The sequence below is a fragment of the Xylocopa sonorina genome, chromosome 6 (genome assembly GCF_050948175.1).
Source record: "Xylocopa sonorina isolate GNS202 chromosome 6, iyXylSono1_principal, whole genome shotgun sequence".
Lineage (NCBI taxonomy): Eukaryota > Metazoa > Arthropoda > Insecta > Hymenoptera > Apidae > Xylocopa > Xylocopa sonorina.
In genome coordinates, this window is record NC_135198.1 from 6966478 (window position 1) to 6992757 (window position 26280).

At 36.7% G+C, this 26280-nt stretch overlaps 4 protein-coding genes and 2 long non-coding RNA genes across 10 annotated transcripts; 4 read left to right on the top strand and 2 right to left on the bottom strand.

The window, feature by feature from the left end:
- Positions 1 to 335: 335 nt before the first annotated feature.
- On the bottom strand, positions 336 to 8955 carry Moody (G-protein coupled receptor moody). Its single transcript, XM_076896965.1, has 9 exons — positions 8516 to 8955; positions 3135 to 3276; positions 2883 to 3023; positions 2597 to 2767; positions 2360 to 2487; positions 2127 to 2280; positions 1801 to 2000; positions 1443 to 1625; positions 336 to 863 (listed from the first exon to the last, which is right to left on the bottom strand). Exons 2-9 carry the CDS (start codon positions 3215 to 3217, stop codon positions 772 to 774), a joined length of 1152 nt encoding a protein of 383 aa, XP_076753080.1. The 5' UTR covers positions 3218 to 3276; positions 8516 to 8955; the 3' UTR covers positions 336 to 771.
- On the top strand, positions 850 to 1387 carry LOC143424760 (uncharacterized). Of its 2 annotated transcripts, none has more exons than XR_013101971.1 (2): positions 850 to 1031; positions 1248 to 1387. It is a non-coding gene; the product is annotated as an uncharacterized LOC143424760 (long non-coding RNA). The 2 variants fall into 2 exon arrangements; XR_013101972.1 differs by having other exon boundaries at positions 850 to 1090; positions 1248 to 1372.
- LOC143424746 (uncharacterized) lies at positions 8843 to 10790 on the top strand. Of its 3 annotated transcripts, none has more exons than XR_013101960.1 (4): positions 8843 to 9057; positions 9483 to 9569; positions 9760 to 10227; positions 10542 to 10686. XR_013101960.1 is itself a non-coding variant. In XM_076897015.1 (3 exons), exons 1-3 carry the CDS (start codon positions 8904 to 8906, stop codon positions 10788 to 10790), a joined length of 339 nt encoding a protein of 112 aa, XP_076753130.1. In that variant the 5' UTR covers positions 8843 to 8903. The 3 variants fall into 3 exon arrangements, 1 of the variants encoding a protein (XP_076753130.1); XR_013101959.1 differs by having other exon boundaries at positions 8843 to 9053; XM_076897015.1 differs by lacking the exons at positions 9760 to 10227; positions 10542 to 10686 and adding an exon at positions 10693 to 10790.
- Positions 10791 to 12029: 1239 nt separating this feature from the next.
- Positions 12030 to 19237, top strand: LOC143424682 (G-protein coupled receptor moody). Of its 2 annotated transcripts, XM_076896916.1 has the most exons (7): positions 12030 to 12220; positions 12418 to 12747; positions 13154 to 13383; positions 14400 to 14609; positions 17199 to 17437; positions 17632 to 17944; positions 18042 to 19237. In XM_076896916.1, exons 4-7 carry the CDS (start codon positions 14400 to 14402, stop codon positions 19029 to 19031), a joined length of 1752 nt encoding a protein of 583 aa, XP_076753031.1. In that variant the 5' UTR covers positions 12030 to 12220; positions 12418 to 12747; positions 13154 to 13383; the 3' UTR covers positions 19032 to 19237. The 2 variants fall into 2 exon arrangements, with proteins under 2 accessions (XP_076753031.1, XP_076753032.1); XM_076896917.1 differs by lacking the exon at positions 13154 to 13383 and having other exon boundaries at positions 12415 to 12747.
- A 1313-nt stretch (positions 19238 to 20550) lies between these two features.
- LOC143424689 (sensory neuron membrane protein 1) lies at positions 20551 to 25283 on the bottom strand. The gene is made up of 9 exons (XM_076896929.1): positions 25275 to 25283; positions 24302 to 24424; positions 23187 to 23344; positions 22899 to 23098; positions 22164 to 22366; positions 21662 to 21917; positions 21315 to 21526; positions 20925 to 21151; positions 20551 to 20767 (listed from the first exon to the last, which is right to left on the bottom strand). The coding sequence occupies exons 2-9, from the start codon at positions 24413 to 24415 to the stop codon at positions 20551 to 20553; spliced, it is 1587 nt and encodes a 528-aa protein (XP_076753044.1). The 5' UTR covers positions 24416 to 24424; positions 25275 to 25283.
- LOC143424759 (uncharacterized) lies at positions 24630 to 25469 on the top strand. The gene is made up of 2 exons (XR_013101970.1): positions 24630 to 24729; positions 25297 to 25469. It is a non-coding gene; the product is annotated as an uncharacterized LOC143424759 (long non-coding RNA).
- The last annotated feature ends 811 nt before the right edge of the window (positions 25470 to 26280 follow it).

Genomic DNA, 26280 nt, shown 5'->3' on the forward strand with positions numbered 1-26280 from the left:
TAACGTTAATCTTACGAACGTCTATGAAATTCGATATTATTCTTACTTCATTTTTACATTTTGGTAACAAAAATTGACACGCACTTTTTATATACAAACATACTCATGTGCAACCTTTGGCAATAAATTCGATTCCTCCGAGTCGAAGGTTAAATATACACAGTATTTTTTACCATGTTTAACAATGTCTAATTTGTCAATAGACAAATAACTTATTTTATCGTTTATCATACAATATTAGTCACGTTATTTATTATTAATCTCTTGTCTTACAATATTCATATAATTATTATTATTATTATTATTATTAATTATAGAAGAACATGTACAGTTACCTGCAAAATTATTAATGGCTGATTTCAGCCTACAAAGTCACAAAATATCATAAGACAAAAGATTATTTAATCCAGATAATGACTACGTTGCCAAGTTGAGTCATTAACTGTGTTTTGCGATATTAATTAATATAACAATTATACTGTTTCCATAATTATTTCTATTTACATCCACATTTTATTCTCTTTTAACAATCATTGTCTTTTTACATAGCTTGCTTTTACTTTCAATAGCAAACCACAGTGTCTGCTTTAAAAGTGTGCAAGCCATTTAAATACTGAGCTGCTAATAATTATCAGTGACTTAATTCATATTATACAAACAATAATCAATATTAATTAAAAAACTAAAAGGGGGCGGCATTCTATATTTCAACGATCTAATAATATCTTTTATATAGTTTTTTCTTCTGCACTCAGGCATTTGGTCCCTAAATTAAGGTTCCTCTTCGAAACGAGAATTTCTAACAGGATTCATAGCGATGGATACAGTTGATACCATTGTCTTGCTGAAATCCTTTGAATAGTCTGAAAAGAGTAGTGTACAGATGGAGATAAATTCGTAATACTGATTCTCTTTCGAACGCGTGCTTAAACAATCGATGAATCGCACAGCAACAAGCAGGAAACTGTTAATGAAGAAAATCGGCAAAACACGATGATTCATGAATGTGGTTAGATTGGTGTCCAATTTCTGTATACGCTTGCGTTCTGCTGTAATCCAAAGATTTTTAATATATGAATTCTGATACGAGGTATTCAAAGAAAGTGTCTATTGTTCTAAACGATGAAACATTTCTCTTTCTAGACTTGAATACAAAAAGAAATCAACAAAATCTTGTACATACAGTAGAACTAAAGTCTGTCAACATTGAACACCATTGAGTTAAGTTAGTAATATGTTTTTTGCAGTCCTGTTCGAGGCTTCAAATGCAGACACACAGACAAGGGCAAAAGGAGAACGTGAACATGCCTGCGGGACCAATTGCAATCTTAGAAAGCAGCGAATTTGTGCCCTTAACTTACAAAGTGAGCGAAGTGTAGTCGCTTAGCTCGCGTTCGATCAGAGCTTGGTGAGCGTTACCACGCGACGGTGCTCGAAGTTACCTTGGCCGTAGTCCTGCTGGTGACCTGGTGCACTGCTACCATAGGGCGTTAGACCCGCTCTTATCCTTGAACACCCTATTACTCCCGCATATGCCTGCCTGTACTGTTTGTTCATAATCACGTAAATGATTGGGTTCACGCAGGACGCAAAGTAGAGAAGAAGATAACCCAGTACGTGAAATTCTAAAGGAAGAAGTTAAGTAGGCACATTTAAACACAGAACCAACTATCATAAAACAAGCAAGAAATAATAGATGTTTATAAGCAAGATATATCATTGATAATATGCTATAAAATACCTAATGATTACTATTTAAATACGGTGTTCTGTGAACTTAGAATTTGTTGTATGTACTACCTGGATATTTTACTTCAACGTCTGTAACTTTAACGATGGTAATTGGAAGATAACAAGCGACGAAACTGAGGAATATAACAAGGACCATTTTCGTGATTCTCCATTCGCTACGTCTCTGTTTGATCTCCCTGGTATCCCTCCCAGGTGTATGAGGGGATTTTATCGTTGGAGTTGCATGCTTTCGCATTCTTGATTCAGATCTGTACGAATCACAAAAGTAAAATGTTTAAAATGTTTTCTTTTCTTCAACCCTGCTTTACGTATTTAATTTTCTTATAATAGGTATTTTCGGCAAAACAAATGAACCAAGATGGAACAAAATTTACCTGTGTACTACCCAGAATATCTTAGTATAACATCCCACGATTATTAAGCAGGGTATCACAAACCCCATGACGAAGAGGAAAGTTTTCGACGTGTGACCTCGGTTATCTTTTACGATCGAGCAAGTATCTAGATTTGCATCATAGTCAAACATACCTAAATAATGCAGAAAAACGAAATATTAAGATTCTGATATTTTAATCCTAGTCTGAATTACTGATATATGATATTTTACCCCAAATTCCTAATAGAGTAGGTATTTGCATTCCGTAAGAAAAACTCCAACAGAACACAATCATAAAGGCAATCCAATATTTTTTGTAAACTTTGCTGTACAAGCCATGGTGGGCTATCATGATGTACCTAAAATAAGTAATCATCTGAATTTATATGCGCATATACGTGCAATGTTCATTCTACAGATAAATATTTCTTTATTTGTAATTTTGTTTCGAGATAATTTAATTAATACCTGTTTATAGTGATAGCTGCAACAGAAAGGAGACTCACACCAACGTTTCCGTACCTTAGGAATGGTACAAAGATGCAGAAGAATCTTATATCAGCCCAACTCGCATTAACGAACCGAATGGAATCAAACGGTAATACTAAAAGGCAGAATACAAAGTCTGCCACGCAGAGACTGCAATAATAATAAAATTCTGATTGATGTACTCATTTTTATAAATGTTTTTGATACTTAATAATCCTATTCGTTGTCTTATGTAGATGGAAAAAATTATTCGTTTATATTGTACCTTATAATGAAGGCTGCTGCAACATTCCGAACCTTTGGATATTTGCATAACGCAATAATCGTCAGTAAATTGCCGGTAAGGCCAGTGATCATAATTAATATTGCAACCACTGCTGCAAACGTTCTCAGCGGTTTAGGAAATCTGTATATAGAGATTGTACATTTTTTTATATTGCAAATGCTATGCATACATATCGATGATGATGGCTAAGATTTCATTCTTTTTGTAACATTATTTTATCCTTTGTTATACCTTGATATTTCGCCATTGATTATTGTGTCGGTATCTGTGTCGTTTTGAGAAATATGATTAAACAATTCGGCCAAGTTATCCATTTCAAAACTGAGGATTTTGAGTTTGTTTAGAATAATTCATTCGATTTCACCTCCGAGGCCTGTAACAAAGACAGAAAAATAAGAGACTCCCCCTCATGTGACACAACTGTTAGAACAGCATTTTCCATATACAAAAAAGGAATAATATAATGAAGAAATTTTACCACACGTAATGTGGTAATTATAACAATTCATTTTTTTTTAAATTCCTCACAACTGTGTAAATTTACATAAACGCCCAGGAACACGAATTTCCACGAAGAGGAACTGCTTTGCGGTCCAAGCTTGCCGCGCAATTCACCATGCATGACGCAAAGCGGAAACCACAGTATTGTTTTGAAACAATATCCCCAACCAAATCGGAATTTGCTCGATGAAACAAGTTGATTCGATTCTGAACTGCACACGTAACCGCAACGTTACAGATTGATCGACGGACAATATATTAAGTATAATTCTTTCATTTTAAAGATTGAATTAATTATTGCTCGAAAAACATGAAATTTACTTACAACATAAATTTTGCAGTATAAAATTTACAAAAAATAATTAATGAAGTGGATTCCCTGAAGAAGCAACACAAATATATCCACTTGGAGAACAAATGCGTGACCTCTACCTCACTCTTTGTGAGCACAATCATTTAGGAAATGACAATGTGAATTAAAAGAACATTAATCGTAAAAAGTGAGCGAAGGAATTCATTATTATTTATTGGGACACCGGAAAGGTGCCTTTAGTCAACGGAAGTAGGTCATCTGGAGGATTTAGGAAGGATGATATAAGACGTTTGCAGAGAGCGTCATCCTAATACTCTTTCCTTTCCAACCGATTATTAAATGAAGAAGAAACGTCTCCCACTTACGTTCAAGTTATAAATTATTTATAACTACAGGGAATTTCTACAAGAATTTCATCTTTCGTGTACGGAACTGAAGTATGAAATAGCGGTGTTTCATTGAACTAGATATTTCTCAGATTCCAACGATATATAAATGTTCTTAATTGTAAATAAAAGAAATGCGAATGTACATACATTCAACAAAATTCTCGCATTTCTTTTAAACCATTTTCTATCCTCGAATTATAAGTACATGCAAGTTATTATTAACTTGCATAACTTCGCCTATTGATCTGTGCACGATTCTTCTTCCTGAAAATTCGTAAACTTTTTCTCATCTATCTTACAATTGGTCTCCGTTTCAAAGTTCGTCTGTGTATACATCTGTTTCCCCTTGTTTTCTTTTGCATGTTCCTACACTAAACAATAAGTAATGCGATACCTTTGAGTAGCCAGGGTGGCTAACACAATATTTGAGGAAACTACCGCGCGATAAGGACATTGATAAAGAAACCATAAGGCTGAGTTCACGCTGGATTTGGTAAACTAGGGTCAAGCTGCGGTGCATTAACCTCGATTGAGCTTAATCAAGAGAAATTAACGGACACCCGGCACTAGACGTCCCGCTGTAACAAAAAACACGTCAAAACTGATGGGAGACATGGGAACCGACGTGATGGGTGCTGTCTCTTCTCTGCGCTATCTTCGTTTTTGACACGAGAGCCCTATTTACATATACATACATACATATACATATCAGTGACACAACCATTTAGTTCTGTAAAATTGCGTCAGTGTCAGTATCGTTTTCTTCTGTTTAAATGCGTGTGCTCGCATTGACACGGAACTCTCAAGGAACCCTCACTCAACGGATGCGCCGCTGATATACATATACATCTGGCGTAGACCGCCGAAATATGCTGTCGCTTAGGTATTTCCTTTTTTTTTTATAATCGTTAGAGAAATAATTTTTTTTCATTTATACATTATTTTAGCACAGTAATTGGAAAAAATATCCATACGCCACAGATCTTTAAATTATTGCAATAATGTACAAGTATCTTTTTCTGATGGTATACATATGTAATTAGCTAACTAGATAGCTAATTTATATACAGCAGCTTGAATCCCTGTGTGGTGGGGATCAGAATACACCCACAGTATCCCCTGCTTGTCGTAAGAGGCGACTAAAAGGGGGAAGAAAGGGTCAACGAAGATGTAGAAAAATTTTAGTTAAGAAAAAGAGTAACGTATGCAAAGATATCGAATGCAAAAAGTGTGCAAAGAGAGTGCGTGGAGTGGATGTCCGGTGAGGAAAGTATGAGAGAGGAAAGAAAAGTTTTCTATTGGACAAAGTAAGAGCATTATCTTCTTCCAAATGCTATCTACTAGCCTTAAAAAATCCAGTAGAAAATACTAAACCGTACAGCAACTTGATTACATGTATATATACCGAATAATACTGACCCATGACCGTGTTAATGACACGTATGCCGCGGAAGGTGAATTTAATCACGTCCTACTAGCAACGACATAAATTAATACTGAAAGAGTTGAGTTAACGCTGTTGCTTCTTTTACAGTCACAGACTGGAGTACAAAGATATTGTGATCGATTCAAGAAACGCAATTCGAAATTCGTGCTACATGGAAGTTGTCCGAAGAATTTTACAAAGAACAGGAACAGCTGATTAAGTTTGATTTTACTGAATAGGTATACATATCTATCTTGTCTACCGTTATAGATATTTTGTACACCAGTTCAATAGAGAGGTCTATGTATTTCGCGTCATAAAGAGAAAATTATTAATGTCTCTTGTTCAAGTCGATCCTCATTCTACGCGTGGAAACCTCGCGCTGGTACGTTCCCAAGCTACATTAGTCGGGTGTTTCTCGCGTTTCAGCGATACACCTTCACGCGCGTGACAAAACCGCAGGCAGACGTCACGTCGTCTTCTACAGAATCCGCAGTGGCCGCGAGTGACGTCACCGAATGATTTCCGAGTTAATCACACGCGGCGAATGGCGATGAATGAGTCAACTCTGCTCGCGGTGAAAGTGCCTCCTAAGCTTGACGATCCACGGGACGATTGGTGTACGCGTGCCCGCCCCCCGCTCATGCAAATCGGTTGATTATCTTGTTTATTGCCGATGTACTATGCTTTTACTTTTGTAGCACGCCGTGACTGTTTTCATTCACGGAAAGTACGAAGGTGATTCGCACGAAACACGGAATGAGTAACGAGTGGGTGTGTGTGGTGAAGTGGGTGAGAGTTACTTGAATCATGTTAAGTTGCTTGAAACTTTATCGTCGATTAAGGTGTTACACATTTCATATAGAACACTTCTGTGTCAATTTTAGGTTGTAAACATTGTTGCTGATCAAATGGACGAAAGATCAAGGAAGGCAATGCGTTCTTCGATCAGATTCAATGTCGATGAATAATAAACGCTGTTGTGCGCAAAGGGAAGCAAAGAATGGAACAATAGCAGTGTAGTTATTGTGATATTGGTCGTATTGTTAGTGTTAATGCCACTAAGGTATCTACCGGTGTGGAATGTGTGTTAAAATTTGCGGTCGCTTGTGTTTCCAGAGCACATGCGAACGATCTGCACGCGTGCGTAGGGATCAGGAAAGGATTAGCTACCCGATCGAGACAGGGTAAATATTACTTTTAACACTAAGTCAAAATTGTGCTAGCAATGTGAAATGGTATCTGATCTTCACCCGTGCAAATAAAAACCATGCGAAGATAAACCACAGAAGCAAATACTATAAAATTTATAATAGTGTTGTGTTATATAAATCGTATATCTGCAACGATTATACCTTTAAGAAACGTGTGAACATTTTGAAATATTATGTAATATATTGCCAGACGTTTCCGTAACACTAATCTCACTATCAACAAGTAATTCAACGGATTCAGATCGATACCATTGATGATTTTTACATTTAGAGTTCATTTGGACGATATTGAATTGGCAAACTTGAGTGAATATGACGCAGAAGTGCAAAGGGTTAGTTAATGTGTCGAGACAATAAAGTCATGGGTTTGAAAATGGAACAGACGTTTGTCGAGGGTTCATGCTAGTTTCCGAGAATTCTAGATTGCTTTTAATTAACCGCTATCGCTGGTAAGTTACGTTGACTAAAAATTTTTACTTCCACGTCGATAATTGTTATTAACGTAATGCTCCTCGAAAGGACAACATAAACGTAGCCGCCTGTTTATCTGTGAGTTGTGATATAAATATTCCATTGGAGATTTAAGAAGTGCAAAACAGACTTATGCAAATCGACGGATGATGAGCAAGTCCGAAAGTATAAAGGATAAATAATTTCAGCAATTAAACTGCGGTAAATACAGTAAAATCTATCGATGAAATTGATGAGGTCTTCCTGCTCATCTTCGGAGAATACAAACTCGAAAAGTAAGTTTTGAATTTCTAATTCTAAATGCGGAAAGAATCTAATTTTGGCTGCTGAATACATTTGTCTTTAAGTGTATTCTATATTCAGAGAGAGAGAGAGAGATAGAGAGAGAAAGAGAATAAGTACAATTATTTTAAAGTATTGTACGACTACGCTGTGAATAGATTAATACAATGAAATTATGGATACACAGTAGATCTTGATACATGATGACAATTATTATAAAAGGAACAATACTGTACTGTCCTATGAATTTCAATTCATAAAAACAATCAACAATCGGCGCCTACAGTAACGTGACAAACCTACGCACATTTCGATTGGACATTTATTTCCGGCAAGCCAATAAAATGTTGGCACACAAGCACATACACGCCGATCTTTCGATTGCTGAAGGATCCATAAAAATGTTCATATCTATTTAATGTTATCTCTGAATTCTATCGCAATTTTTGTATCCTACTATATTAAAGCCATGTTTTCAGAGTAGTGGATTATACGAGCATCGACTCTCTACATGTATTTACGAATTTGTAAAAGTTTAAAAGTGATCGAGTCGTGACACGTTCGGACCCCGCCCACAGCGCACCACGTGCTATACACGTCTGCACCTAACAGACCCGACAGCAGCGGGGAAGCGGTGACAAAGAGGAAGGAACAAGAAAAAGAGAAAAATACACGAACGTCGTGCACGTTGCGCATTGTAGTAGCCTTTTTTCGTTTCAGAAAACGCCCGCCGTCGTACGAAGACCGTACACGCGGGTTTTTTGTTCCTGTCTCGGCATTGGTCCTCGGGACGACGCACATGTCTCCAGGACCAATTGCCGTACGGTTCGTCAAAAACTTGCCGACTGCCGTTTCCTCTCGCTTCAACGCGGTCGACACTCGGAACGACACTTGGAAATCGCACTCTCGACTCTCGTGTGTATTTTCCCCGAAAAAAAGACATACACGGTAACAAGATAAGGCGTTATGGGAATCGCGACGCAGCGAAGAATGCATGAATTCCGATTCTGACTCACCGCATTAATTCCTTTCACGAATCATCTGTCATAGCGACTCGTGGACAGTAGGACATCCGCAAAAGCAGGAAAACCTTCAGTTTCTCTTGACTCACAGATAAGGTACCGGAACGAGCGTACAATTTCGTAGTTTTTCGTACTAATCACAGAATTCATTGAACGATATCATAGATAGAGAACGACGATGGTATAGGTATGCAAAATCGAAGTCACACGAGAAACAAATTAAATAGAACATTGTCTTTGATTCGTTTTCATATAATGTTTCTTTGTAGGATATTTACGTCGATGATAACCTGCGATTTCTACGAGTTTATGACACTATTGACTGTACAGATCTACGGACGGAAATCGATTGTCACGTCGACTGAGAGCGTGGCGCAGAACGATGTACAATCGGCCTGTTCGTCACCGTCACCGCGGATGGACTGCTTACCGCGCTAGATACGGGGCCCAGAGCTGTCAACGGAGGAGGGAGGAATGGACTTACGCTAGGCGAATAACGACGGAACAAAAATACAGACCTGCGTGTCGATGTGTGCGTGAGCTTATAAATGAATCGGTGGTCCCAAATTGGGGGACTTGCTTTCAAGAATTGTTTCAACACATGCTATGGTAATTGTCATATGTCTTATTGAGGAAACTCCAGTTCTTTGCTAACTTGTTAAGCGAAATTTTGCTTATTGAGCTATCACCCTTTCGGAAAGAATTGATCTTTCAAATTAATCTAAATCGAATAACAAAAATGAATTGTCAATTTTGATAAAAGCAAGTACGAATTTGTAGGATATTTTAAGTTATTTTATGTTTAATTATATATTCAATTCTCCTTCGAAAAGCTAAATTGAGGAAGTATAATTCGTTAAATATAACGAAGTGAATATATCTGGAATAGCTGTAGCCAAAGTACGATTAACTTCCTTGATTGCCGTAGGAATGATTCACGTTTAACATAAATGTTTTTTAGCAGTCCGTAGGAAATCCACAGGTCTCCACGAAACCCGCATCCGGGCACCACGAACCGAAGATACGGTTATTTGTCAGAGGTTGGAACGTAAGATTAATCATGCTCACGAAATTCTTTCCACGGTTATTAACATTTTCGCAGTCACATATATACGGTCCTACTTAAATAAAATATCTTATTTATTACAATTATTTTCACTTGCAAGGTAATTCAGAATATTTAAGACTTTTATATTTTCTAGGAAAGTTAGAACGCTTAGTGACTGGATGTTTTGCAGGACCCTAGACACAGTTCATTTATATGTTGTGGATGGTTGCCGTACATAGATGGTTTTATCAGCTTATATTATTTCTCTCGAAAGTGATAGTCTGGAAGCACAATTAAACAAAAGAGGACAGTACTCGTCGACTGTTTGAACATATACCAGTTTAATGTATGCGACGTGTAACGTAAAGTTAAACTGATTCAGGTCGAAGTTTTTATAGAAAGGGGACCGAACGAACGGTCCCTTGACAATAAATCGTCAAACGTTCGCTTTTTATTGGATATGAGGGTGTAACTCTAGGCTTAATCTGGGGCAATATCTGCTCCCAACGAGTAGTAACTGACAACAGTTTAGCGATGATAGTGCTTCACATGATCGTGCTTCAAACCATCATCGATTCTACGAACGTCACATTCGAAGAAACTCATCGTTTAACGAGAAAGTAGCACTTTCTACAATCATTTGTGGAACTGAATACTTGTAGGTTTTTGTTTCTACATCAATTTTTAGAACAACCTCTTCGTGATATCATACAAAATTAATTAATAATTGATAAAAGCTAATGCTCCGTTTATGTATATATTCGTTTACCTGTTTATTTGATTAATAACTTTTATTCTAACAAGGAATAAGGATAAAGAGACACTTTTCAATATAACAGTTCACAATTTCAAACATATTCCGTATCAGGTAGCTTATCTTGTATATAAAATAATATTATTTATTCTCTACATATTATAATCATTTTATATAATAATAGTATAAAAAATATGTATATAATACTATTTTTTCAGGTCTAGTCTTCAATTAGCCGGACACAATAGAGCGTAACTAGCCAGACTAGCACAAAGCCATGGCAGTTTAGACGATTTAAATCAACCCCCTCCCAAAATCACTCGCCGTCTCGTACGACAGTCTTCCTTTTTAATTAATTATATTTACCAGATCGAATGACCGGGGTAAATGGCGTTTCCTCCTTGCGAAGGAGTAGACTGGCGAAGAAAAAGAGGAGGAGTGAAACGGTGCCACTTCCGATTTATTAGGGGCGCGGTGGCTCCTCTTCCGTTACGGCCGCTCGTACCCATCTGCTTTCTCCCCCTTTTGCTACGGTGCACCGTAGCCTGGACAACCAAATGTAATTATTTTTAAAAAGGATGTAGAGGGACCGTCATGTTTTTCAGCGGACGGAACGCGTGGTTCAAATCAAGCGTAGGTGCTTTAAGTGTAAGCATCGAGGATAGCGAGACGTTTATATAAATCACTCTTCACCGCGTGCACGCGCGTAATCACGGTTTAAGCCTACAGTCGGGAGCTTCCTTACAAATAAGGATAGCGTGATTTGTAATGTCTCACGTAACGAAAGTCTCCTGTACAGGATTTACGTAGAACTTTTAATCTTGGACCATAACAGAAAAAATGTTCATCTGCCGCAGTTGAAACACATACACCCCTATCTCTAGTTAATGTGCCTACGATTATTTTCAATTTAGGATTAAGATTAACTCTTCTATGAATTAATATATGTGATATTGGATATAAATTGAATTGACAATCACTCAGTAACTACTTATCAAATTGTACTTTTCTTTTGGAGAATATTCATGTTCTTAAAATTCGTAAAATTTCTACGTAAATTAGTTTATTAAATGAATACATTAAATTCCGTCCGCAAAGAATCGTTTGTATTTCGTACGCGAAAGAAACATTTGCTCAGATTCACGGAAATTTTATAATGGTATAATTGCGCTTACCAAGAGCCGAGATGTACCATTATGTTAAGCACCGACGCCTCCACAACGTGGCACGTTAAACATCGTTTGTCCAGCGTTCACTGATTTCACTGTTGACGTCTTACCGCCCTCGGATTTGTTAACGGCAACTTGAGATTGAAGGAGACCGTTGTAATTCACGAGGAAATCTCGTTAATAGCTACCATTTACTGATTCAAAGTTCATCGCCTTTAAAGTCAGTTGTAAGATCAGTTAACACCAGGACGAAAGACATTTTTTAATTCTCTATCTTGTCATTTATAAAATAACTGATAATTGCAACTATTTTATTAGGTATAACAAACAAGCAACAAAGTAGAATACTGAAGATATAACTGCTCCCTAGATGAACTTAGAAAAAGGAGTGTAATATATAAAATAGTTATTATCTGTGACGTGATACAGATTAAGGAAATTAAATTTCCAACTTAATACGTTAAAACGAGGAGTTAAATGGACCAGTTAATATCTCACAGAGTGTAAAGAAGGTAATACCGAAGAATTACGTGTCGGTCACTCGTCAAACATAGTTAACTTTGTGTACACTCCATTACATAAACTAGGGAAGTTCTGTTGGAACTCGATAAAATAGATTCTTGTGCGGTACTCTTGTCCGTGAAGGACACTAACCCCACGCTTGCGCTCTATTAGGATCCAGAAAACTCATCTGTGGAAGCGAATTCGGTGGTCCAGTTTACAGATCGGTTAGTTGCTTCGTGAGTTTCGCGGGATTTGTATCGACAGAAGCAAGATTCTTCGTTATTGTCCATCGCATTCATACTTTTAGTCTCTGGTGATAGATTTTGTTAAGCTTTGATTGCACAAATTAATTGTAGTATCAAACAAATTTATTTTTCTGTGTCTAAATTTTATACAATATAATTTTTTTTTATTTCAGCAGTGGTTCTAAAGTGATTAACTGGTGACACAGGATGCATTCGGATTAGACAGAATACAATAGGATATATGAACATGGAAAAGAGTCACATCCCAACGATAAACGTGGACAGTAATTACATTTGTAGCACAGTTCAGTTAAATGTTCCATCAAGGAGGATAATCCTAAGATCCAGATGAAAATTGAGAAGAGTGCCAAGTTCGAAGACATGATTCGCTATAGAAATGATTTAAAACTTTCGAGCAAAATACGTGTATGATCGTGTTCATGTAAAGTTCCATAAATGCTGCGCATCAATGAACTCAGTAACGACAGCGTCTATTTACTGCGAAGGTGAGTACTCTTCCTGTCGATTCTAGTCGAGGATTTATGTGAATAGAAGGGTTGTACTATACGACGATAATAGTACACGATAGGCGAACCGACTGATAAGACACGAATTTGTCCATTCACACTGATTGAGGTGCTACATAAATATTTGCCAAATGTATATACATAAGAGATATATAGTCGAAGAGATCTATGTGAAATACAATTTTAGAATATGGAAATCATTTATATTGCCGAGAGAATGTAACATTCTGTTAAATCTATTCTAAACTTATTTAAATCTATTTTTCTTTTCACAATTTAAGCTATGCCTAAAATGTGAAACATATACTTTAGTCGCGTTAAAACACGCAGATGAAATACAAAATGATACCACAATATTTACTAATGAAAGATATTTATCTTCTAGTTTCGCGTTTCTGAGGCGCAAAATGGCACTAAATTTACGGACGGCGCGTAAATGTCGACATTTTATAACCAACCGGATTCAGAGAAAACACGTTTCCTAAAATTGAAACTAGTTTCCCAAGCAGACGCTCTTTTTTGTTGCTGGTTGAAAAAATTGTTCTCGAAAAGCTTTTCCGTGGATCGTGCAATGTTTTAAGAACAGGATTCAGACAGAAGATAGAAATCTGACCGGTAAAGTTTACTCTCAGTTGAAAGAGTTTATCGTCTCGAGTGGCGAAAATAGATTTCTCTCTCTTCCTCTTCGGTGGCCAGCTGAGAGAAAAAAAAGCGCGGCCGTCGTTGCATTTTCTCAATGCGTGCGAAATAAGGAAAGTGAAACCGTCGATGGACGGGGAAAAAAGAAATGAATAAATGTATGTAGCGAAAACGGGAAAAGACGAAGGAAAGGAAAAGGGAGACGGGACAAGTCTAATTACGTAAAACGAAGTTGACATTATTTCGATTTCGTCAGCTTTTTAGATACGCGTCCGAAAACTGCAGCTGCAGTCAAATTTTGATTATCTATTATTACTCTAATGAAATATCGGACTGCAAAAATACTTTAAAAGGTGAACATTTTAAATTGATAATGAGAAAGATAAATAATTATATCACAAATAATGTTTTAACGATTTATTATCAGTCTAAATAAATACAAAATGTAACTCAGGATTATCCGAATACCAGGGACCTTATATTTGATCTTGATATCAAACGATAACTAGCGCGTTTCTATGTAATGTAGAAACACGTATCAGTTGAATACAATCTATGTATTAATAATAAAAACGTTGGAAGATATGCGAATGAGATGGGCTTGCCATGAACAAATAGGCACGTTTCGCAAATAACATGCTCTATTCGATTTGATATCGTGTACATTCGATCTTGTTGCTATCTTGGGAGCGGCTTTTGCTAATTGCTATCAATTTATATCAAACATACGCTGACCTAAAAATATTAATCATAACAGAACTATCAAGAAGTCCTATTGATAAAATTAACGACACACTTTGCACAGAAATTTTATAGCCACTGTACATGTACAGTCATGTGAGAAATTACCATCAGTTTTAATGGACGCATTCGTATAATGGTTTTTGTAATTCATTAAGTAATTTTATGTTTACCCGCTACTGCGTCAGACGAGAGCGTCCAGTTTTTACGCTCCTGTGCAAAACGACACCTATCCACAATGCTGTCCGCAGATGGAGTACTGGATGGCGAGCAACGAGAGCGATCACAATGGCAGAGAGGAGAAAATCCAGGAGGTCCTCAGGGATCCGGGATCGGTTGTCCTTTTCGACGGTTACCCCCGGTGGTTATTGCACTTCGCTGCCGGCTGCTGCATACTCTTCATGCTGGTTGGCATCCCAGGGAATCTGTTCACCATCATCGCCCTCTTTCGCAGCAGAAAGGTCAGCGCACGATGACGGTGACACACTTTGACATTTTCTCCCTGTTTATTTATTTTTTAATTCACACGCTTACTTTTTCCCTTTCCATACGATGGGGCTGCTGATCTGATAAATAAGCTGCTAAACCAGTAGTTGAAGTGTTAGCACAATACATGCATTCTTTAATTAGCTACTTTTCAATGAGGATTCTAGACTTTACTTTGTACGGTATCCAATTTTATAAGCTTATTAATATGTACTACTAAACAGTAGTTTGATACATTTGGATCTAATCAGTACGTAAAATGCTTTTATAGTCATTGTATTGCTTTTTATTTTACATTTACATACTATATTATATTTTTATCACTTAATATTTTATTTTTACAGTATCAAGTGTTTATAAGCACAAGAAAGTACCACTAAATGATATGAAATTTAATACAGTTGGACCTAATCGACCAGTATGCAAATGGTAAAACAAGTACAATAGTGTAACTTACTTAATTACTTATTATTTTATTATTAGTTACATTATCGGATAAAGGAATATTTACAAAGATATTTTCATACAGTTGTGTGTGTTTTATATGCAGGGGCAATTGCACAGAATTGTGATAAATCTAGGAATTCCAAAATAACAAAATTTGTTACGTGGAATGGGACACATTACGCGTTGCGGTTGCTCGAGTTTCTAGCATGCTCTGCTTCATGGCATTCAATTCTAGACCGGCTACGTTAATAAGTGGTTCACCTCGGATCTCGTTTTAAGACAATAGCAACTATATAAAATTTCACCAAACTTTTCTGCAAATCCATTGTAAACGGAGCTGAAGGAAGTTCTAAACGAAAATACTTTGATGATTTATGAAAGGACCTATAAACGATTTATGAAAGAAAGTCGTAACGTGAACATGCAATATTTCATTCTTCCATATTTCATTTTTTGTTTGAACAGTATATTCTTAGGAAAACATTTGAAATCGTTCACTTTCATGTCACAAAAAGATATTTTATGTCTCTACATGTGTGGTACATTCTCATACGTATTTAATTACAAACAGAGCTAATAACTATTATTATTACGCCCTGAAAACATTTCTCATCAACATACTTGTCGTATAATATTTCATTCTATCCGGAAAATGGTATATTTAGTTATTTAATATGAAACTAATATAATATTATAGTAGTAAACTCAATAAATTTCAGGAAAACGAACGTTTACGGGGCTTGATATTTTTGGCAAGCGCGAAATTTATCGACTTTACGGGCCATTCGCAGGATGTACATGTAATTTACAAACATCCCGATATTTATCTGTTGAGAAAGTCTATTTACCAAGCTGGCTCGATAGACAGATAAGGCGTTTCGACGCGACGATAACTCCTCGCTGCGCATATAAACGTTTCCCTTTCTTCGCGTTCCCTCGATTTATGTAGGAGACGATTTTACAACGCGAGATGCATACGCGATTTATTTTGAGTCAGTAGCAAGCCTTGAATTGACTATAAAACTTTTCTGTTGATTATATTCTCAGCGTAGCTAGAAAATCCATTATTCATCATTTAGAATTTCCTAGACAAAATTAAATAGCACTGTGTGACGACTATGGCGAAGAAATTGTGTGATTCATACTTCAAAGTCAATCGTATGTTCAATGATACCAATACTTGTGCTATAATATTATGTAATAGGTACTATTCTAATACCACACCATAGTACTGTTCTTACAGTATTATAAACATGGATAGTCTATCAACATTTGGAAATTACTGAGTAGGTTTAAGTAGTTCTTCTCATAAGTACTTGTAAAATATTTTTCCAAATTATATTTTGCATTTACTTTCGTTTTGCTTGCTCTCAATTTTCTCTCATGAATTTCTGTCCGTTTTTCCAGTACCCCGCAGCCGTATCTTATTCTGAAACAAGTGGAAACCGATGAACAGCGAATCGAGGCAATGATCGGAAGGTCATCGGCACGGTTTGTTATAAGTTTGGAAACGATCGCGTATACGCAGATCGTGTACACGAACGCGGAAAGGTGTTTTCATAAGTTCCGTGGTCCCGCGAACATATCCGTGCCAATTTCGACGGTTGATGCAATCAATGAACTAGAATTAAACCAGGAAGAAATATAACATCGCCACTGTTTTATCGTTTAACGGTAAATCTACCGCTGCGAAAATTTTCATTTCGCTACCGTTTTCGACAACAAATTCTCTTGACTTTTACTGTTACGATATAAATTCACGCCGTGCTGTTTCTCGCTGTTCACGAGCACACACTTTGCCACTTTACTCGCAATATTTCAAATTACTCGTATTTAATTAACTGTTTTATGATTCGTGTAAGAAACTACAATGTAATTTACAAGAGATTAACATGATTCCTTTATTCTATTTCGCGCAATTGTCAGTAAATTTGGAAAAATATTATACATGATCCTGTTGGTAGGCAACCGTGCTTACATGTCTGTACTCGGTACCGTACAAGTTATCATTACTCAGGAGTAGACAATTAATTATAAAATATTTAAAATAAGTGTTTTATGCATATACATTTTAGTAATTACGTTATAAATTCATGTAACTGTTTTATATTTTACAGTTAAGGAACGCCACTGCAATCTTCATAATTAATCTCTCCATCTCCGATTTAATGTTCTGCTGCTTCAATCTTCCGCTCGCAATGTCCACATTCTGGCACAGTTCTTGGCACCACGGGGCACTTTTATGTCGACTGTTCCCTTTGTTGCGATATGGTTTGGTAGCTGTGAGCCTGTTCACGATCTTGGCAATTACGTTTAATCGTTACATTATGATAGGTCATCCAAGAATCTATCCTAGGTAAACAACTTAAATATCTCCTAATTATTAAAGAAATATAAAAAAATAAACCATATTTTTTAAAAAGTAATAAATAGAAGAGACTCTAAAGATTCTAGCAATTGCAAAGTTATATCTAATTTAGTAATCAGCGAGATACTAATCTCAAATGGATTCAAGCAATGAAAATATCAACTTACACTATTTATTATTAGATTGTACAAACCGAAGTACTTAGTGCCAATGGTTCTAAGCACATGGATCATTGCGTTTGGTTTCCTCATCGTGACATGGTTCGGAAGATGGGGCCGTTTTGGATTGGATGTAGCTATCGGTTCCTGTTCGATTCTGCGAGACGTAAATGGTCGAAGTCCAAAGGAATTCCTTTTCGTTGTTGCCTTTTTAATACCTTGCATCGCAATTGTTGTCTGCTATGCAAGAATCTTTTACATCGTTCGGAAAACGGCTCATAAAAGTAGAAAACGAAAAGCAGCTGCCAATATTGATATCATCGAGCCTAACCACGAGGTAATCGGCTACCAATGTATAAACATTTTTATTGCGACATTTGTAGGAGTCGATATGAAACATTAAATTACATTTATCACATTTTACTTTGTTACAGAGACGATCCGTATCACCTAGAAACCCAGAAGAAGAAGAAGAAGAAGAAGAAGAAGACGAGGAAGAAGAAGAAGAATTGTCGGTCTTAGGCTCCAGTTGCGCAGCAAGTGTCCTATGTGCGAACTTTTCCTCAAAATGCGCGATTACTGTGCCAAATCGTCTTGATGGTTCGCCTAGCCCTTCAAGATCTGTGCTGGAAGAATCTTTATCTGAACAGCCCTCGTGGGAACAAAATTCTACCAAGCAGGAAAAAGAAGAAAACAAGAAAGACAAAGAACAAATAAAACGGGATAAAACAGGAGATTGTAAAAAGAATCATCATCAGTTATCGATCCCAAAGGTGGTCGAGGTCTGTGATAAAGCAAGATCTAGCATGGAAATAAAAATAGACGACATACCGTACGTGGATGATTTAGAGGCGGCAGAAACTATCTTACCGAACAGTGATCGGAAGAACAAGGACTCAGCTGGGAAAGGTTCCGCAAACGCTCGAAATAGGCTCGAGAGGATGACCAGCAGAGCCTCGTTCATAATCGAGTCGACTCTTTGGATCCAGAAATTGAACTTGAAGACGACCACGGGTAGCGACAGACTGGACAGTTCGAGATCGAATACACCAGAACGATCGACGAAACGGAGGCCCACCATATTTCGTAGGGAGTCGAAATTCAGGAGCGTCAGAAGATGCAAGAACCCAGATGCTCCGCCAAGAATGAGCAACAAAGACAAGAAGCTATTGAAGATGATTTTGGTGATATTCTCGTCGTTTCTTATTTGTTATCTACCGATTACTGTTACAAAGACTTTCAAAGACACGATCGATTGGAGGGGACTGAATATCGCGGGATACGTATTGATTTATCTGACCACTTGTATAAACCCTGTGGTCTACGTGGTGATGAGTTCTGAGTACAGAAGTGCCTATAAAAATGTGTTACTTTGTAGAAACGATTCTGGGATGAAAAATGCAACTAGGAAACCACTAGGGTGAAAAACGTCTGGTCACATCTGTTTGGAGTATATAGAGGCATCTCTGTACAGCAGATTATTGGAATACGGTCTGGATCTTGCACAGCTAAAGAATTGGGGTATCTCTGGTATAATACGTCATTCCTATAACACGGTTCTGCTAATATACGGTAAGAGTGTTTGATTAATTATGGAGATTTTCAGGTACAATGCAGTCTTCACAAACTGACCAAAAGCTTTGATACTTGTCGATGACTTAACATTTGTAACACGACCATTCGATTACTGAAACCATAAGAATAATTTTATATAGCATTTGGAACTCAATCGTCTCTTTTGTATTAGCTTAGTTTCATATAGCGCGATTCGTATAGTTTGTCAATTTTTAGAGACACAATCAGTGCGTTATACGGAAGTCATCTGTATTGGTATTTGCGTAGATTATTTTATTAAGAAATTAGTTATGGGACTATATAAAACGAAGTATGTGAATTGAAAAAGTTTGAGTTGTATCTTCTAGTTAGGTCGAAGTTCAAATTCATTTAGATAGTTGTTGGTACGTAATAAATAATGAGCAGTTGAGAATATTTTATTAGAAAATATTATTAATTTGCTATTACAATATAACTTACAATTTAAGTACAATTTGGTATGTTCTAACTTAAAATAATTATACTAACAATAACAGTTAAGAACAAACGATAAAAGACCATTTAACAGTATGTAATATATATTAAAACAAATTTCCAATACGTTAATTTTGCAATGTGAAAAATCAAAGTGTACGAGTCTCGATCCTGTGATGAGTTACAGGAAACTTTTTAACGTTCAATACAAACAGTTGCCTATAAGAATAATATACAGTTTAAATAAATATAATTATAGATAAATAAATAATTATTTCAATAGCATAATGAATTAACTATCATCGCTATAAAAATTTTTATAATCAAAATAATTAAGCTAGATTAAAGTTTTATCATTTTTGATAAGAAAAATAGGACAATGTGCTTGTATATTCGCATAAATTGCACATTTTAAGTGACTACAGCTTATGCATACAATACGTTACGACTTATATATGTAAAGAATGCTAAAAATATTTACATTCATTTTTAATCCAGGAGATAATAAGTGCGATAAAATATATAGTAGTAAATATTTTTTTCGTAAAAGTGAACATCTTCTGAATCACTTATTTTATGCTTTTTTGTATTTTTTCTGTAAGCCTTTAGTATATATATAACAAAAGAATAAATAAACATATTAAATATATATATAACATCACAATAATTCAGTGATCTTTTTAAAATTACTAGAATTAAACAAACAAGAAATATACATATCTATACATATAGTTCTTCACTCATATTGGGAACAATTTCATTGATAAGTGTTATCTTCCATACTGAATAGTTTTTAGCATAAAGAAGAAGCATATTCGGTTGAGCAACTTTGAAATTTGTTGTTTGTGAAGAAATGTACTTCGTTCAGTCCAGTCCCGTTAGGATAGATAAAAACATTCTGCAGGAATCAAGTTTTTAATTCCCATCGAGATTAGGCGGCACCGCTGCACTCTGTATCGTGCTGATAGTCATCTGATTAGGCCACTTCTTTTGCTCGTCCTCTTTCGCACTCTGCGACTGCGGGGTAACTTTTGTTACGTCCATCGAACCCTTCTCCCTGTTCTTGAAAAACATTGCGGCAGCTGCTCCGCTGACGCAAGTGCCGCTCACTATCGTCACCCACTTCAGAATTCTTCAACAATTACAGAAATTCATATTTTTCAAATATGCCAGTATACATAAACCCAGATTTATATAGGGAAATAGTATAGGAGATATGCTTTGGGGATTCAGAATAATCACTGAGACGTTTCATCAACTGAAATTTACTAAAAGAAGAAGCCACTCACCCGACGATACTTATCGTTTTAAACACGACTTTGACTTTTTTCACAAATTCATCATCAAGCAGAATCCCTTCCTCGACCCAGAATAATGGGAACAAGCACTCTGGGAAATTCTTCATCAATTTGAACTTTTCAACCTTGTGAAGGAACATATTAAATTGCAGCCTCTTGTGCGCGCTTAGTGGAGTAGCTGTCATTGGTTCGAAGTCCATGGAAATATCGTGTTCCTCCTGCGAGAAGAATATGTGTGAATCCTTTTTTTATTATTCATAATTTAAACGTGCTCGTGCGAGAACACTTTTTACTTAAGTATTAAGTTTTATATCATTGCTTGCGTTTATAAGAATATGAATTTTCTCGTTAGAAAGAACACAGGAAGAAAGAAACACTTGCCTCGTTAGGGTGCAGTCCATCGATCATTTGCAGATACTTTTCTTCAGCTCCAAGCAAATGAGGCAGAGACCCGACAAGCGGAGCGCCTAGGCACTTACCTAAATCCATCAGATTTTTCGATAAACAAGTATCTGGTGTGGGACAGTAACATTTCTCCATGGGATTGGTACTCATATCTCCAAAGTCAGCTTTATAATGGAACGCGTCCACTCCTACAAATGCAATTGTATAAAATAGAAATATATTCAGGTAAAATATCAAATATGGATATAAAATAAGAGATTATATAAGAAATCCGACGCTTTTAACATTTATTCATTACTAAAATTTATTTCTAGAGACTTCACCTTTGACTTTACTCCTGTGAACGAAACGAGCACCCAAGCTTCTGCAAATATCCGGAGAAAAGGAGACGATGTCGTCCTTTTCTGTACGGAACGGCGGAAAGATCGTCGAATCCGTGCCGTTGAATTCGTTGCAAGTACCCTCGCCCCAAATGTCTAGCTCTGGTTTACCGTCTAACTCGATCACTCGACCCAAGTCCTCGTAGTTCTTTATTCCACGTAAGACTCGTATACGTTGCGGAAGGACGGTGCCGTTTTTCTACAGAAGAGACGCGAGACATATGTTAGATGAATATTATATGGACGCTTTGCACCTTCAGTTTTTGTGTAAAGAAGTTACTTGAATAAGAAAGATTCCGTGGAATTGACTGAATGGTACTAAAACGTAAGTATGTACATAATATGCCTGTGTACATACTTTACAAGTATTACAGAAGAAGGAAAGAAGGAAGAAATAACAATATACAATTTAGAGGAGTACAAATAATAACGTATGTGTACGTACATCGCCAAAAAGGGAGAATAAGTAACGGTTCTCGCCATTGGGCACCAAAGAGTCAGCCTTTTCTTTTAAAACGCTGCAAATCGCACTCCCAGCGAAATCCTTCACGGTGCAATCAATGGGCAAACCATCGAAAAGTATTTCCCTTGCTTTAGCTCTGACAAATATGGAACCTGGCTTCTTGAAAATACTGTCGACAGCTTTATCTGCGAATAGCAATTTTGATCGATTCATTTCATTCTATAATTACACTATTTTATCCTCTTTCAAACTAATGTAGGAAACTTCAGAGAAGCTTAAGTAAGTACACTGCGTAATTTCTCCTTCTTTAGTTATAGTTATAAAAATATGAATTTCCATACATTTGCAGTATACTGATCAATCCATTAGATGCATGATCGATGCTGTGTAAAAGTGCTAAAAAAAAACTGCACGGGATAAAATGAATAGAAGGAAAGGTGTAAGAAAAGAGGAGAAACGTACGATAGTCTGAAGGAAGTGTTACGCAAATCAATGGAATCGTTCGTCAAAAGCGTGGGTAAGTAGCTTATTGTCAGCTATAAGCAGAACGCTCCTCCCGACCCTGTTTCATTTGACCGCATCAGAATTCTTAGGTATTCCCAGCTAAGGCCAAGCCGGCCTTCACTTTTGATCGAAACGAAGAAAGGTTCGATTTAACGCCCCCCCTCGAAAGCACGAAAGTGCAACAGTGCCAGAAAGGATGAAAGCAACACTCACTGACAACACCCATAGCAGCTGGTTGCTCAATCAGGGTGAGCTTCACTATACTCAGGATAAGAATATGAGGAACGACCAGCTCTTCTTCGCCTGTTAACCCATTGCTCCGCGATGGATTGAAGTACCATGTCGCCTTTAAACTGTACTCCAGGCTGTCGTCTTCTTCTCGATCAACGAGATCGACTTTCTCCTTATATTCGCTAAGTGTATCGAGTATTTCTAATTATTGTTTCTGTTCAAAGGAAATGTTTAAAGAATGAGACGATACCAAAATACCAAAATACTTACTCGTAGAAAAACGGTCCTACTTCTTGAACTATTGGTTTCGCCCCTGCGGTGATGTCGGCAGGGTTCGTCACGTTGAACAAATAAATCTTGAAATCCAACGGCAGCGGGAATTTTGCCCACAGTTCACGCATCTCGGAGCCTTCTTTCAACGCCACTTGCTATTGACATTTAACATTTAAACGAAATCCAATTAACATTTTTAAAAAATGCCTGAACAAATAACGTTGTTTTAGCACGACACTGAGAGATATAAAATATTTTTTTCGGAGAAATTGTTAGCTTCGTAAAATGAATTTCGAAGTTTGTCCACGCGCATGCATAATGGATTCATATACTGCAAATAGAAACGCTTACAGATTACCGTTATAGTCTCACTTAAAGTTTAAAAGTTATAGTACATGGAAAAAGTTTTAAGAAAAAATGAAATAATAGAGGAATTCAGTATTTCTCGAATAAAACTTCAATACTCAATAAAATAATGAATGAAGGATTGTAGTCATGGAGCGTAATGCCGTCTCATCGTATTTTACAGTTTATCGCCACGTCATCGACGTGTTTTTCTTCTTTTCCATCCTTTGTTTAAAACTCTTAATTCCTAACATTCATACATCGTCTTTATACAGGTATACGCGTCCCTTTTCATTATATATTCTTAGTTTGAAAAGACATAAAAGAAAAATGTTAAAAAGGGATGCATAATTTTAATATTGAAGTAATGATATGATAAAACAGATACAATTATGCTAATTCGAAAGTAACGTTAATGATAATTAAAGGAACGACGAGCGCAAGTGTCTGTTTTAATCGAAATTACAAGATAAGGATCAACCCACTAGAATGCATTTGAAATGCATCCCTGTGGATGACTGTATGTAGAATGTAAACGCATTACTAATTACTTTAAAGCCCCTTACTAAAGGGGCTTTAAAGAGTGTAATGCCCAGTCGACCTCCCTTTGAATTATTTATTTTGAAATGATTTCGTTAGTCCTCACATCTTTTGTAATAAAGTTTCAATGTTTTGTAGGTGGTGAAGAAAAGAATGAGAAGACGCACCAGATGGGAATTAAATTTAGGCGTGCGGCAAGCGATTGCATTTTTAGATACGCCACTTACCTTTTTGATCTGCGACCTTAAAAACGGAGGAAAAACGATCGCACAGAACAGAACTCCAAAGCCCAGTAACGAGCCACCAATGATTCCCAATTTCTTCGGCTTCATCGGCTTCATGGTAACGCACTAGAAAAACCACAATTCTTGGTGTCAGCTCGATCATCTCTCATTATTATAGATCGTTTTATTGAACGAAATATGTCTTAAATGTTTTGTGTTAAGAATTTAGAACGCAACAATAGTGGAAGAAAATACAGTTCGATAATTCCACGGAAAACGACAACTCTGAAGACGAATATATTGTTCCATATAATCCAAACTCAGCGAAGTATAGTGCAACAGTAATTACGACACAAATGCATGCAAGTAACTTTTGCAGACGCATGGGAGTTTCAAAATGTTATAAACATAAAATCAGCAAGCTTTCCAAGGTAAAGGTAAACAGTTTACACTATTCGATACTCTCACTCTTTAAAGAAGAAACAAACAGAATCAAAATAAAAATCTTCAATCAACTAATAATGAAGGAAGAGAATAAAATTCGCGTCGAAATATCCCTTGGACGAGGTGGAAAGTCCAAAAGTTCAATTGAAAATCGTTGCAAATGAAACGCGGCGGTCTTTATGAAATTCTGGGAACCTTGCATCCAGCTGAAGAAGAACGTAACGTTTCACGAAGCTTTCGTCCGGTAGTTAAAAAAGACAGTAGGCCCAAAAGCGACGGGTACAGTGTAAGATCGATGGATCGACGGAAAAAGTAAGCAACCACATTCTGCACTAGGCGCTTGGAACGCATTCTTTCAAAAATCCTGCCCGTTTCAACTCAGCAAACGATCGATTGCACGCTAACTATAATAAATATCCATTTTATGCTCGGAAAGAACGCTCTTCCTACTTTTCCTCGCGTTACTCGTCGGTCCTTTATCACTGTTCAACTTTCGACGAAAGGGTTCGTCGCGTTTTTTCGTTTCTCACACCTTAAAACTTTCGAACCCGCAGGTACGACGCCGATGGTTGATCGAAACGGAAACACAAGGTTCAACGGCTCCCTCGTCCTGGGACGTCGATCTTGGAGTGTTCGCGCCAAAGGACTGACCGCCTCGGAAGCCAACTCCGTGACCAATACGTGTCCACTCCAACGTCACCACGTATCGTTCGTTCCTCCGCTGCCTATGCGCGAGCTTTTGTTGTATTTATGTTCAACGCGATTATTTCTCGTTCTTCTCATTTCTTTTAAATGATTCTTCTTCAAAGATATCAGATATGAAGTGTCTAAGTTTCATCGTTGAGGCCTTCATGTTCAATTTCTTCTTCTTTCACTTTGGGTCAACACTTTATGATCGATGTAAAGGGTCCACGCTTCATTTTCAATGCTTTCATCACGCATTAACGGAGATCTCCTCGCAAAATCGATGAATTAAAATCTCTCGAGGATTTATATTTTTTATGCTTGGTACGTATAGTAAATTTAAACGATGGAGGGTGTAATTCTTTTGTCTGTCGCTTATAGGGTGTTATAGATTTATTCTGTAGACGCTACGCGTTTGGTGTCAAGTGTAACGCCTATCGAGCGTCAAGGTGTAGAAGAATGTATTAAATATGAGTATTCTATAGGCAACTGGTACATGATATTCTATAGGCATTTGTTAGACATTTTGTGTGAAAAGAATATGAGTAGTATGCTACTTATTTAATATTTCTTTTTACAGCATAATTTTAAATATCTAGTGACAACAATCTGTATTTATGAACTTTATTTCAATCCATACTTCAAAACAAGCAATTACCACGGTATCATCAGCAAAAATCTTTACGTGTACGAAATAATTCGTGGAAAATATGGAAAGAAACTCTACCGATTACAGTCGTGTCGATCATCATCGGGGACATTTAAGTTACACGTTTCGTAACAGAAATATTGTTGTTGAAAGTAAGAAGAGAAAAAAATGAAAAAACACAGTGTTTCGTAACTAATAAGTCAAG

Bases quoted from the DNA above. Each gene is read 5' to 3' on its own strand.
- LOC143424689 (XM_076896929.1), bottom strand. From the start codon at position 24,415: ATGAAGCCGATGAAGCCGAAGAAATTGGGAATCATTGGTGGCTCGTTA. The intron at 22,367-22,898 runs GTGAGTGTTGCT...TGCTATTCGCAG, and splicing joins AGCTGCTATGGGTGTTGTCA to ATAAAGCTGTCGACAGTATT. The intron at 21,152-21,314 runs GCAAGTGTTTCT...TTCTTCTCGCAG, and splicing joins ATGGACTGCACCCTAACGAG to GAGGAACACGATATTTCCAT.
- LOC143424746 (XM_076897015.1), top strand. From the start codon at position 8,904: ATGTACAATCGGCCTGTTCGTCACCGTCACCGCGGATGGACTGCTTAC. The intron at 9,058-9,482 runs GTGAGCTTATAA...AATGTTTTTTAG, and splicing joins ACCTGCGTGTCGATGTGTGC to CAGTCCGTAGGAAATCCACA. The intron at 9,570-10,692 runs GTAAGATTAATC...TATATTTACCAG, and splicing joins TATTTGTCAGAGGTTGGAAC to ATCGAATGACCGGGGTAAAT.
- Moody (XM_076896965.1), bottom strand. From the start codon at position 3,217: ATGGATAACTTGGCCGAATTGTTTAATCATATTTCTCAAAACGACACA. The intron at 3,024-3,134 runs GTATAACAAAGG...CTCTATATACAG, and splicing joins ATCAATGGCGAAATATCAAG to ATTTCCTAAACCGCTGAGAA. The intron at 2,488-2,596 runs GTATTAATTAAA...TACTTATTTTAG, and splicing joins GCAGCTATCACTATAAACAG to GTACATCATGATAGCCCACC.
- LOC143424682 (XM_076896917.1), top strand. From the start codon at position 14,400: ATGGAGTACTGGATGGCGAGCAACGAGAGCGATCACAATGGCAGAGAG. The intron at 14,610-17,198 runs GTCAGCGCACGA...TATATTTTACAG, and splicing joins CCCTCTTTCGCAGCAGAAAG to TTAAGGAACGCCACTGCAAT. The intron at 17,438-17,631 runs GTAAACAACTTA...ATTTATTATTAG, and splicing joins CATCCAAGAATCTATCCTAG to ATTGTACAAACCGAAGTACT.